General features: G+C 45.2%; 1 protein-coding gene across 6 annotated transcripts in view; it reads left to right on the top strand.

The window, feature by feature from the left end:
- The window catches only part of PRMT2 (protein arginine methyltransferase 2), a 34135-nt gene that overhangs the window by 17257 nt on the left and 4801 nt on the right, over window positions 1-12077 (top strand). For all 6 annotated transcript variants that reach the window (XM_017847285.1, XM_017847280.1, XM_017847284.1 and 3 more), the window contains 3 exons: window positions 8516-8691; window positions 10925-11054; window positions 11883-12019. In XM_017847285.1, coding sequence (XP_017702774.1) covers window positions 8516-8691; window positions 10925-11054; window positions 11883-12019 — 443 coding nt within the window. The remainder of the gene's footprint in view (window positions 1-8515; window positions 8692-10924; window positions 11055-11882; window positions 12020-12077) is intronic.

Genomic DNA, 12077 nt, shown 5'->3' with positions numbered 1-12077 from the left:
ATAGCCTCAATGTCCATGCTGTGACTTGGCTTATTTTATTTTATTTTTTTCTGAGATGGAGTCTCGCTCTGTCACCCACGCTGGAGTGCAGTGGCCGGATCTCAGCTCACTGCAAGCTCCACCTCCCAGGTTCACACCATTCTCCTGCCTCAGCCTCCCGAGTAGCTGGGACTACAGGCGCCTGCCACCTCGCCCGGCTAGTTTTTTGTATTTTTTAGTAGAGATGGGGTTTCATCGTGTTATCCAGGATGGTCTCGATCTCCTGACCTCGTGATCCGCCCGTCTCGGCCTCCCAAAGTGCTGGGATTACAGGCTTGAGCCACCACGCCCGGCCGACTTGGCTTATTAATAACGTCTGTGGAGCCATAAGGTGACACACTAGAGAAACGGGCTCCACTTCCAATCCCTGAAGGGCTTTCGCCTTTGCCCTGAACAGCAGTGCCCGTTCAGTAAGTGTCTGTTGACAGCTGGTGCCTGGCTACGGGGACAAAAAGAGGACCGAGGAGTGAGGCTGTGGTGAGGCCGGGGGTGTGTGGGCACTGATGTGGGGAAGCCTGGCTGCTGCAGTGTCCGACTGTGCCCTGAGTTGGGTGAGAGGGACACAGGAGGGACGCGGGGCAGAGGGAGGGGAGAGAAGTAGCCACCGTGTTCACCATGTTGCTGTGTTCCAGGGCTGCCCAGTGGCCGGATTGGCCAGACTGTGTTGCATCAGGGAGGCAGAGGCCAGATGTAGGGAACTGTGTGTCTGAGGACTTTGTGCCACATCCTGGACACCGAGGGGACTGCCAGTGGTGTGTGTGAGTGATGGAGTAAGAAGTGGGCTATGTTTTGGAGGCCCCTGGGTATGTGTGGCCGGGACTGGAGGCCAGGGACTGGCTGTGGTCCAGCCCCAGCATGCAGAGGCCTGGGACAGCCTGTGTGAGGGGAGGCCCCTCTGTGTGAGAGGTGCACAGACTTCCAGGACTGACTGTGGCTTTACTGTCAAGATGCAGGAGCCAGGGTTTGGCATGGCGCAGGTGTGGAGATGCAGAGCAGGGCCAGCAGGCAGGATGTGCTGTTGGGGGCCTGGCGTGAGCAGGATGGTGCCTCCCAGCCCTGATCTGCAGGGAGTGGGCCACCAGGACTGGCTGGGGGCCGGGGTAGGGAGGACCTTGGGGAGGGTGAACATCTGTGTGGGTCTTGAACACAGGACACCCATCCGATGGGCAGGGCCAGCTATTGATTGGGCAGAGGGGACATGGCCTGGGGTCTTGGTGGATGTTGGCCTGGAGGGGCCACCCTGAGCAGGACATTTGGAGGAATGCTGGGGCAAGTTCAGACAGGACCATGTGGTGTTTTTCTCCTGTGCAGGCAGTGGAGGGGGTAGGCGGAGCTTGGCAGGTGAGGGCCTGAGGCAGCTCCGACTTCAGACTCTCCCTGGGGGGGTTGAGGGCGCACCACTGTCATTACTCAGCCCAAGGAGGCCCAGAACAGGGCAGACGGGACTGCAAGAATTCCTGTGGTGATAGTTATTGGGGTACAGGGTTGGGAGGCTTTGAGGGAGGGCGGGTGTGAATTTGGGAGTTGTTGGTGCAGCTGCACCCACCTTCACTTTCCGTCCCCAGGCTGCCCCTCTCCTGAGCTGCCGCATTCTTCCCTGCACCTGTGCGTCTGGCCCCCTTCACGTCCTCCTTGCCTGTTGTCTGCCTCTCCCCTGCACCTGTGCGTCTGGCCCCCTTCCCATCCTCCTTGCCTGCTGTCTGCCTGTTCTCAGAGCTCCTCAGCCCTCAGGCCTTCATCTCTCCTGGCCCATCTTCCTACTCTGACGCTGACATGTAGTAAAAGTCTGAGACAGGGAAGAGTGCATGTGCGTTTAGCATAGGAGGGGCAGCTTTCAGTCAGTGCAAGGGCATGTAGTTATTCAGAGATGGTGCTGCAACGATTGATTTGGAGAAAAGAGTCCCTTCTTCACACCATCTGCTAAAATAAACCCCAGACAGGCTCAAGAGTTAAATATTTAAGAAAAGGAGGAAACATAAAAAAATTGCTAAAATTTTTATCTTTTGTTAGGATGGGAAAGGTCTTTCTAAGAACCAAGTTCATAATGAAGCTGTCAAATAAAATATTTGACAAAAAATTCCCCTTCATACATTAGCACGGCTAAAAATTATTAAATGGTAAATGAAACTAAAGAATTGCAGCTTGCGTGACATAAAGAGTTGCAATAAGAAAAACATAAGCAAAAGATACCTCATGGAAGGTGAGCAGGGACTAGAAAGGCAGAGAAATGCCAGAGACCAGAAAGCTGAACATTGTTTAATGTCACCAGCAATTTAAAAGTAACCTTAATAGTTTTGACCTGGGAAGTTGGTTGAGCAGTCCTCTAATATCTGATGATCCCCAGGCTGAGGTTGTGGGGCAGTGCGCACTACCGTACACTTTTTGGCAGTGTGAATTGATAAAGCCTTTTGAAGGGAAATAGGACAGAATAAGTCAAAGAGCATTACAGTTTTTTTGTTCTTCCATATTTTATTATTCCAGAAGCAGCAAAGTTCTGAAGGAGAGGCAAGTAAAGATACCACAGGTGTCCTAGATTGTCAACAGACCATTTAATCATTTTTTGCTAACAAAGCAGGTGACAATGGAGCCCTGATTTGCGTTAATCATTAGTTGTTACAGGATCTTGCTTGTTCTCCTGAGGACACACTCTCCTCAGGAGAGTCTCCCACTAGCCAGTGGCACTGCAGGTGCAGAGGCTGCCTCCTGGATTTCAGAACGCTTCGCAGGGTCACTGAGGGTCTCCATTACACATTTGGTAGAATTCAAAGACTGCCAGACTCAGTCTTACTGTTGTTAGTGTATTAGTGCTGTCATATGTGATAAGGACATACTATATTCCGTTACTCTGTTTAGCTCAAGGAAGAATAAAGAATTTGGACCAAAATTCCAACCACATTATGACCAATTTTCTGGGCAAAAGAAACGAAGTAACTGCTGAGGTTACAAAGATGTAATAATTCTCTTCACACAGCCTTGTACTGTTTTATGGACTGTATTATCACAAATGCTGAGCTTAACAAAAATCTTTATAAGTCAGCTCATGAAAACAGGCACGTGGCCAATAAGAATTTAATTTCACACCAATAAAACTTTAGACTTTGGATTTATTTAGGGCTGTTTGCACATATTTATAGAATGTGTAGTTTAGGTGATGGGACAGCTCCCCATCAGTAAGACCTTGGCCGAAATGTATTTGCCTTATTTACACAACAAGAAGATGAGAGTAAACACGGGCACTTTCCGTTTGGGGCACTGAAGGACGATCTACACAGGGCACCCTGCAGAGGCCACAACCAAGGCCACCTGACTTCCCAGTGGGACAGGCCCAGGGGAGGATTTCTGGCCCCTTTACTTGTTGTTAATGTTTTATGTCTTGATGTTTCTTTTTGGTTGCATTCCTGGAGCTCATGTAGATCATTTTACTTTTCAGAGGTGCTAGTTCTGGTGCCCACACACACACACAAAACCATCAACTCTTCTGGATTCCTTGGTTTTAAAGCTTGCCTCATGCAAAGTACAGAGACATCTTTTTCAGGAAACATTGCCACCACATGCTTGAAGGACCACTTATGGCTGTACCTACATCTCCAACCAAGGTCTCTTCACCTCCTTCTACAACAATGCACTTTGTCTGCACTGAGACAAAAAATGACAGCCTTTTTTCTTTTCGCGATTTTTTTTTTTGGCCTCACGTCATAAAAAATGCAGCATAGTTAATTGGCAGCTTGCACTTCTGAGGGCACATTCACCTCAGGGGAGGAGGGAGGAGGAGGAGCTGGTGGGTGCTGAGACTGCAGAGTGTCCTCCTTCCCAGCAGCTGGACCCAGAGACCAGGCACCAAAATTTTTTTGATGAAATTATCCTAAGGAAATAATCAAATTTGTACAGAAATTTATGTTAAAAAATGTTTATAGCAGCACCATTTAAAATGGGGAGACAATGGGAAACAATAGAATTGTAGCAATACATATGATCATTGAAAGTTATGTTTTAGAAAGATTTTAACGAACTTTGGAAAAGTTGGTGACATGTTGCTGGTTTTTAAAAAAGCACAAAGAGTATGTACAGTATGATTCCAATTTTGTGTTTAAAAATTAGACATAGTGGTAACCTAGCTTCAATTCCAGGTAAGATGGAGAAGGCACACTCCTGTCATCTCTCCCACTGAATGCAGCTATAAATCCTGGAGAGCAGACAGGGAGAAATGATTTGAGGACTCTGGAACAAAGACATAGTAGCAGTTGATTGGTGAAGAAGACAAGAATTTGAAGTACAGTCAAATATCTGTAGGCTCCAGATCTGCAGATACAACCTACATGTATTGAAAATATCTGAAAATAAAAATAACAACACAACAATAAACATCAATACAAATAACAAACCAATACAGTAACTAACAGCTAGTTACGTAACATTGACATTGTATTAGGTAGAAGTAATCTAGAGATGATTTAAAGTCTGTCAGAGGATGTGTATAGCCTGTATGTAAAAACCACATTATTTTATATGGGGGACTTGAGCATCCAAAGATTTGAGTATCCACGGGGATCCTGAACAAGTCCCCCATAGACACCAAGGAACAACTGTATTCCTGAAATACTCTTGAGTTATCATTTTCCCTCTTCTCCCTCTATGTACATATACATAGAGTGTATGTACATAGAGTGAGAAGCAAAGAAGGGCCATGAAATGGACCAGTTCTTTTGAAAACTGCAAATTACCACAGTTCATCTAACATGAAATAGATAACTTGAATGGTCCAATAACTAGTAAAGATACTGAATTAATAGTTTAAAAACCTTCTGAAAGGTAAATCTCTAGCCTAAATGATTTCACTGGAAATTCTGTCAACACATTTAATGAAGAAAAAACTCCAATTCTAAACAACTTCTTTCGGAAAAGAAGAGGGAATGTTTCCTCACTCATTATATGAGGTAAGCATTGCCCTAATATCAAAACCAAGGTTAACACAAAATGTGAAACCTACAGACCAATAACCTTCATGAACATAAATGTAAACATCCTCAAGAAAACATTAGCAAATTTAAACCAGCAGGATATAAAAGGAATAATAATACACCATAACAAAAAAGGAAACTATCCTTGGAATGCAAGGCTGGTTCAATATTTGAAAATCAATCAGTGAAATCTACCATATTAACAGTCTGAAGAAGAAAAATCATGACTATATCAATTAATACAGAAAAAAATTGACAAAATTCAACATCAGTTCATGATAAAATGCTCAGCAAACTAGAAATGGAAGGAAATTTAACATGACATAGGACATCTACAAAAAAACCTGCAGAAAATCCTAAGGAATCTATGAGAAAATTTCCTAAAACTAGTAAGGGAGTTTAACAAGATCACAGAGTGCAAGGTCATCATACAGAAGTCATTTTTATATCTTTGCAGTGTACAATTAGAAATTAAAGAATATTATTTACAGTAGCTTCAAAAATATGAAAGGCTTAGAAATCTAACAAAACATGATCTGGATGCCGAAAATGATGAGATGATAATGAAGGAAATCCCAGAAAACCTAAATAAATGGAGAGATAAGGCTCAACCTAGTAAAGATGTATGTTCTTCTTAAATTGATCTGTAGACTTAATAAAATTCCAATTAGAGTCCAAGCAGGGTTTGTTCTTATAGATAAGCTCATTATGAAATGTATGTGGAATGTAAAGGAACTAGTGCTGTGGTTTGTCCCCACCAAATCTTATGTTGAAATTTGATCCTCAGTGTGGTGGTGTTGGGAGGTGGGGCCTAGTGGGAAGTGTTTGGGTCATGGGTGTGGATCCCTCATGAATAGATGAATGCCCTTCCTTGTGGGTAAATAAGTGAGTTCTCGCTTGCTCAGGTCCCAACAAGAGCTGGTTGTGAAAAAGAGCCTGGCACCCCCACTTGCCTCTGCTCTCACCCTGTGGTCTCTGCATGTGCCAGCCCCCCTTTGCCTGCCTTCCACTGTGAGGGGAAGCAGCCTGAAGCCCTCACTAGATGCCGAATCCTGAACTTTCCCAAACAGCAGAACCATGAGCCAAATAAACCTCATTTCTTTATAAATTACCCAGCCTCAGATATTCCTTTTTGGCAACACAAAAATGGACTAAGATAACTAGAGTAGCTGATACAATTTTTAAAAAGAAGAGTAAAGTTGGAGGAACTACACTACTTGATTTTAAAGCTACAGTATTCAGAACAGTGTGGTATTGGTGAAGGGACAGACATGTAAGTCAGTGGAATGGAGAAGAAAGATAGATTTCTACAAATATGGTCAATTGATTTTTTAACAAAGGGACAAAAATCAATTTAATGGAGAAAAAGTCTTTTCAGCAAATGTTACTGGAATAGTTGTCATCCATATGTAAAAAACAACACCTCAACCTCACACCTTATCCACAGCTGAACTTAAAATTGATCGTAGATCTAAGTGTGTAAAATATGAAACTATAAAGCTTCTTGAAAAAATCATAGAAAATCTTCATCACCTGGGCTTGGGAAAAGAGTTTTTAGATACGACTCTAAAAGCATGATCCATAACAGAAAATGTTGATAAATTGAATTTCATCAAAACTGAAAATGACTGCTCTACAAAGGGATGATACTAAGAGAATAAAAAAGACAAGCTAAGATTAGGAGAAAATATTGCAAAGAATATATCCAGTGTATGTTCTGAGTATACAGAGAAATCTCAAAACTCAACAGGAAGAAAACAAGCCAATTGAAAATGGGCAAAAGAACAGATGCTTTGCCAAAGTGGATATACAGATATCAAATACACACATGAAAAGATGTTCAGCATTGTTAGCCATCAGGGAAATGCACGTTAAAGCCACGGTGAGATATCACACCTACTGAAAAATGACTAAACAAAAAAAATCTGATGGTAATACCAAGTGCCATCGAGGATGAGGAACAGCTGAAAGTCATGCATTGCTGGAGGGCTCATGCCACTGTGGAAACAGGTGAGTGCTTTCTTATAGAGTTGTATGTGCACTCACCTTATGCCCAGGAGTCCCTCTCCTGCGTATTCAACCCAGAGAAATGCAAGCTGTGTTCACACAAAAACCTGTATGTGAATGATGATACTAGCTCTCTTTATAATTGCAAAAAAAAACTGGAAACAACCCCAGTGTCCTTCATCAGGATAATCCTTAAGGATAAACTGGTGCATCCACACAGCGGAATACCACTGAGCAGTGAAGAGGAGCCAGTTACTGAAACAGGTAATTTGGAGGAACCCCAGAAACAGTACAGTGAGTGAAAGAAGCTTGCCTTGAAAGGTTATATACTCTCTGGTTCCATTTATACGATATTCTCAAAAAGACACAAGACCATGGGGATGGAGACCAGATTGGTGGCTTGAGAGGCTGGGGCGGGGGAGGGCATGACCACGAGAGAAAAGTGGGAAGAGTGTTTTGGGGTGGCAGAGCTGTGTGTATGCTGGCTGTGGTTGTGAGGACAAAATCCACACAAGTGCTAAAGTTCGTAGACTGTACACCAAAAAAGCTCAGTTTCACTATATAACTGAAAAAATGAGATTAAAAAATTAGATGTATCTATTTTTTGTGTGCATGTGTAGAAAAAGACTTGAAGGTAAGCTGCAGAGTGATAACAGTGGTTCCTTCTGGGTATTGGGTTAATATGTGGTTCTTATTTTGTTTGAGCCGTCATAATTTTCTACATTTTCCATATAAAACATGTATTACTTCTATAATAAAACCGGCTTGAGATTATTTAAGGGAAGCAAAACACTTCTGTTGTTTCTCGTCAACTACAGGATGAAGTGCAGGCTCCCGAGTGGCTTGCAAGGGCCACAGGCCTTGGCCCCACTCTCTGGTGCTCCCTCTACTCCTTTCTGTGTTAGAAGCAAGTTCTGGTTCAGACCGAAGGCCTGGCCTTTGAGGGTGCTGGGTCCCCAGTTCCTCAGTCGTAGATGTGATGTGCTTCCCTTGACTTGGGACCTTCTGAGGGATGCAAGGTGGACCAAAGGACCATGTGAACGGCCAGGGCATGCCTGCGTGGCTTTTGGTTTCTTAAGGAGTGGTTTCAGTCTACTTAAAGGGTTGTGGAAATTCGGAGAATACTACAGACCAAATATATTTTATGTAACAGTTGGGATCCTGCAACACTTCAGGGCTTTTTCAGAATCTGGTAGTTACAAACTCTTCAGTGACTGAGATGGGACAAGAGTGAAGATTTGTCCTTGCTTTTAGCTCCGCTCTAGTTCTTAGTTCTAATGGGAAATTATGTGACTTAAACCCAGGCTGTGAGATGCATCAGTGACCATTACATGTGGGCATAAAATAAACCCTCGAGATGTTCTCTCGCATGGTACACTGGCTTAGGCAGGAGTAATCTTGAGGCTAAAACTGTAAAACTCTCAGACTAGTGTTACGAAAGTGGTGGTGAGAGGCCTGTGCAGCCACAAGGCCTGTGATGTGTCTCCTGTGTGTCTTTCACTCCTCTGCAGTTTGAGTTCATGATCGAGTCCATCCTGTATGCCCGGGATGCCTGGCTGAAGGAGGACGGGGTCATTTGGCCCACCATGGCCGCGTTGCACCTTGTGCCCTGCAGTGCTGATAAGGACTATCGTAGCAAGGTGCTCTTCTGGGACAACGCATACGAGTTCAACCTCAGCGCTCTCAAGTAAGTGTCCACAGCTGGGACTGGCACTGTCTTGTGGGGCCTCCTGGTCCACAGTCTGCATGCAGGTGGGCCAAGGCCCTGGGAGATCACACACCATGGTCGGATAAATGAGGGTACCTGTGCACCCAGATAGGACAATCTGTTGTAGCATTGGAGTAATTAAAACAGTATGGTGCTATAACAAGAAAAGACAGATGAGCAGAGCAGGGTAGAATGCAAGGAACAAAAATTTTCGTATGTGAAAAAGGTTGCATTACAATTAGGAGGGAGTGAGGGCCGAGTCAGCAAATTATTCTGGAGCATTGATGAGCTCTTGTTCTCTCACGCCATATATGAAAACTTAATTCTGCATGGAATCAATGTCAATGACAGACAACCATGGGGGCCTGTGTGCACCATCTTAGGTGGAGAAATGAGCAGCAACAGTGGATGGAATGGACCCTGTGCTAGATAGAATCTGGCAGTCTATGTGGTAGAAATCAGCAAAAACACGACCGTAAAAGCAAACAAGTAATTAGAGAAATCACGTGCTGACAGGTCTTGGAATCAATTAGAAAGAGATGACTAGCCAGATGGAATTACAGCCCAATCACGTGAACAGGCAAACTACAAAAAATAAATAAAATTACCAATAAATATATGAAAAATTATAATGTTGTTAGTAGTTAAAATGCAAATTAAAATACGTGCTGTTTTCCCTACCTGACAAGCAAAGAGTACATTAAAATAGTAGCCCGGGCTTGCCTGGTAGTGGCAGGGAGGTGTGGCTGCCGGGGCCTTAGAGGTTGGCATCAGGCCGCCCACCCCAGTCACTGCCAGAGCCTCCCACCTCAGTGTTCCTCCCAGCACTGGAAGCCAGTGGCCATCCAGAGGAATGTGGATGAATTGCTGTATATCCATCTGGTGGAGCACGGCGGTACAGCTGTTAAAAAAGAAACCATAGACCGGGCGCGGTGGCTCAAGCCTGTAATCCCAGCACTTTGGGAGGCCGAGACGGGCGGATCACGAGGTCAGGAGATCGAGACCACCCTGGCTAACACGGTGAAACCCCGTCTCTACTAAAAAATACAAAAAACTAGCCGAGCGACGAGGCGGGCGCCTGTAGTCCCAGCTACTCGGGAGGCTGAGACAGGAGAATGGCGTGAACCCGGGAGGCGGAGCTTGCAGTGAGCTGAGAGTCGGCCACTGCACTCCAGCCTGGGCGGCAGAGCAAGACTCCGTCTCAAAAAAAAAAAAAAGAAAGAAAGAAACCATAGGTTTTTAGGGATATGTAATGATATTTAGAAAGGGTTTAAGAGACAGTAAAGCTTGGCAGAATAAACGATGTATACAGAATGGATGTTAGTTTGCATAAATTTATATAAATATGGGGGATAAAAATAATTATCAATGCTAAGGCAAGCATAAGGGGAATTTAAACTTTTCTTTGTACTTGTCCATTTTTTCCAATTTTTAAATTCGTAATTTTTTATCAGAAAATAATCAGAAATATGTAAATATAGTGGAATCTTTATTAAAACATTCACTTTTATTTGCTATTTCAGAAGTTACTGCTTTGCTTATTTTTTAAAACATTTTTGTAGTAAATAATAGGTGACTTACTGACAAGCCCAGTGCAACCAGTGATGGGGGCTGGCGAACGGTGACACGCAGGGGGCCATGTGGCGCCTAGTGTCTGTTTCTGTGTTGAATTTGTGTAACAACAGAGGAAGTATTTCTCCTGAAACTCAGACTCACTCAGCCCACCTCAGCTCTTCTAGTTCCTTACGTTTATTATAGAGTAACCTACAGCAGGAATACCGCTTTCATTTACTGTTAATGGAAAATCCACAAAAGATATTTTGAAATCAAATAGATTCTAAAACTAGGCAAGACACGCTGCGACTCCCCTTGTCCTCTAGGTTATGAGGGGTGAGCGTTGGTTTCCATGTGCTCAGATCCCATGAATGAGACGTCACAGGGAAGCGCCCAGTGACTCGCAGGCTCCTGAATGCCTCCAGGTCAGGCTCAGGAAGGCTCTGGATTCCTGGGTAGGGTCTGGGTCCTCTCAGAGGGGGAGGCACCCAGGGCCTTTGGAGGCCTGAGGGCTGCTCTGGGTGTCCAGGGTCCCAGACAGTGGCTTAGCATCCTGGTGACACAGAAGAGAAAGCACTCACCGCGGTCCCACATGTGTGTTTTGAAGCCTGAGATGTTTGCAATGACTCTCAACAGTTGCTTTGACCTTCTCCCCTAGATCTTTAGCAATTAAGGAGTTTTTTTCAAAGCCCAAGTATAACCACATTTTGAAACCAGAAGACTGTCTCTCTGAACCGTGCACTATATTGCAGTTGGACATGAGAACCGTGCAAATTTCTGATCTAGAGGTGAGAAAAAGATGAATTGCTCCTTACATTAGATAATCAGTGACCATGAAACACTCAGACCAGATTATCATAAACCTTCAGTGAGCGCTGGGGGGGGGTGTATTTTATTATACAAATAAGTGAGTTTATAAAACGTTTGCTACTGATTTTTTCCAGTCTTTTTTCTTCTTTATGTTGTATTTTGATTCTTTCATATTGTACATCATTTTCTTTATAGATGTCTCTAGCGTCTTCATTTTAGATTTATGTTTAATCTTAGCATCTTCAAAATCAAATAAATTCTATTTCGTTTCATTATGGTATTTGCATTACAGTTTTTTTCACGTGTTTTTAGCCACCCTTCATGACAGAATTGTTAAAATTCCCTCGCGAATCCCTGTCTGTGGCCGCGCGGTGGCGCTCGTGGGCTCTGGGCGGTTCCCCGCGCCCCGCCCTGCCTGGCGCCCCAGTTGGCGCCGCGTCTGGAGACGGGGTGGGCGGCGCGGGCGCAGCTGTGGGGATTTTAGTTCGTTCTGCTGTGGGAAGGCCCAGCCTGGAGCTCTCCAACGCCTTAAACTTCCGTTGACTTGAAGAGCTGAGCGCCGAAAAGGTTCCGCAGGAATCTGGGGCAGAAAGCTGGGCGCAAGAAGCTCAGATTGCTTGAAACGTGTCTGACTGAAGCGTCTGAACTCACGATGCGGGTTTTGGGGGTGGTTTCCCAGGACGGGGGGCTTTTCTGCGGTTCCTGACGCGTTCAGCGTCTGCGCGGGGCGCGGAGGGGGCCGCCCCATCCCGGGCCCTGCGGTGCCGCGCGGTGCCCACGCGTGCCTTGTCGTCTGCTTGACCCAGACCCTGAGGGGCGAGCTGTGCTTCGACATCAGGAAGGCGGGGACCCTGCACGGCTTCACGGCCTGGTTTAGCGTCCACTTCCAGAGCCTGCAGGAGGGGCAGCCGCCGCAGGTGCTCAGCACCGGGCCCTTCCACCCGTGAGTGTGCGGGGCGGGCACGGGGTGCGGGGTGGCGGGCGCGGAGGGTGGGGCGGGC

This window comes from Rhinopithecus bieti, unplaced genomic scaffold (assembly GCF_001698545.2).
Source record: "Rhinopithecus bieti isolate Rb0 unplaced genomic scaffold, ASM169854v2 scaffold_29990, whole genome shotgun sequence".
Classification (NCBI taxonomy): domain Eukaryota; kingdom Metazoa; phylum Chordata; class Mammalia; order Primates; family Cercopithecidae; genus Rhinopithecus; species Rhinopithecus bieti.
Note: the sequence above shows the minus strand (reverse complement) of the source record. Positions and strands in the feature narration are given on the sequence as shown.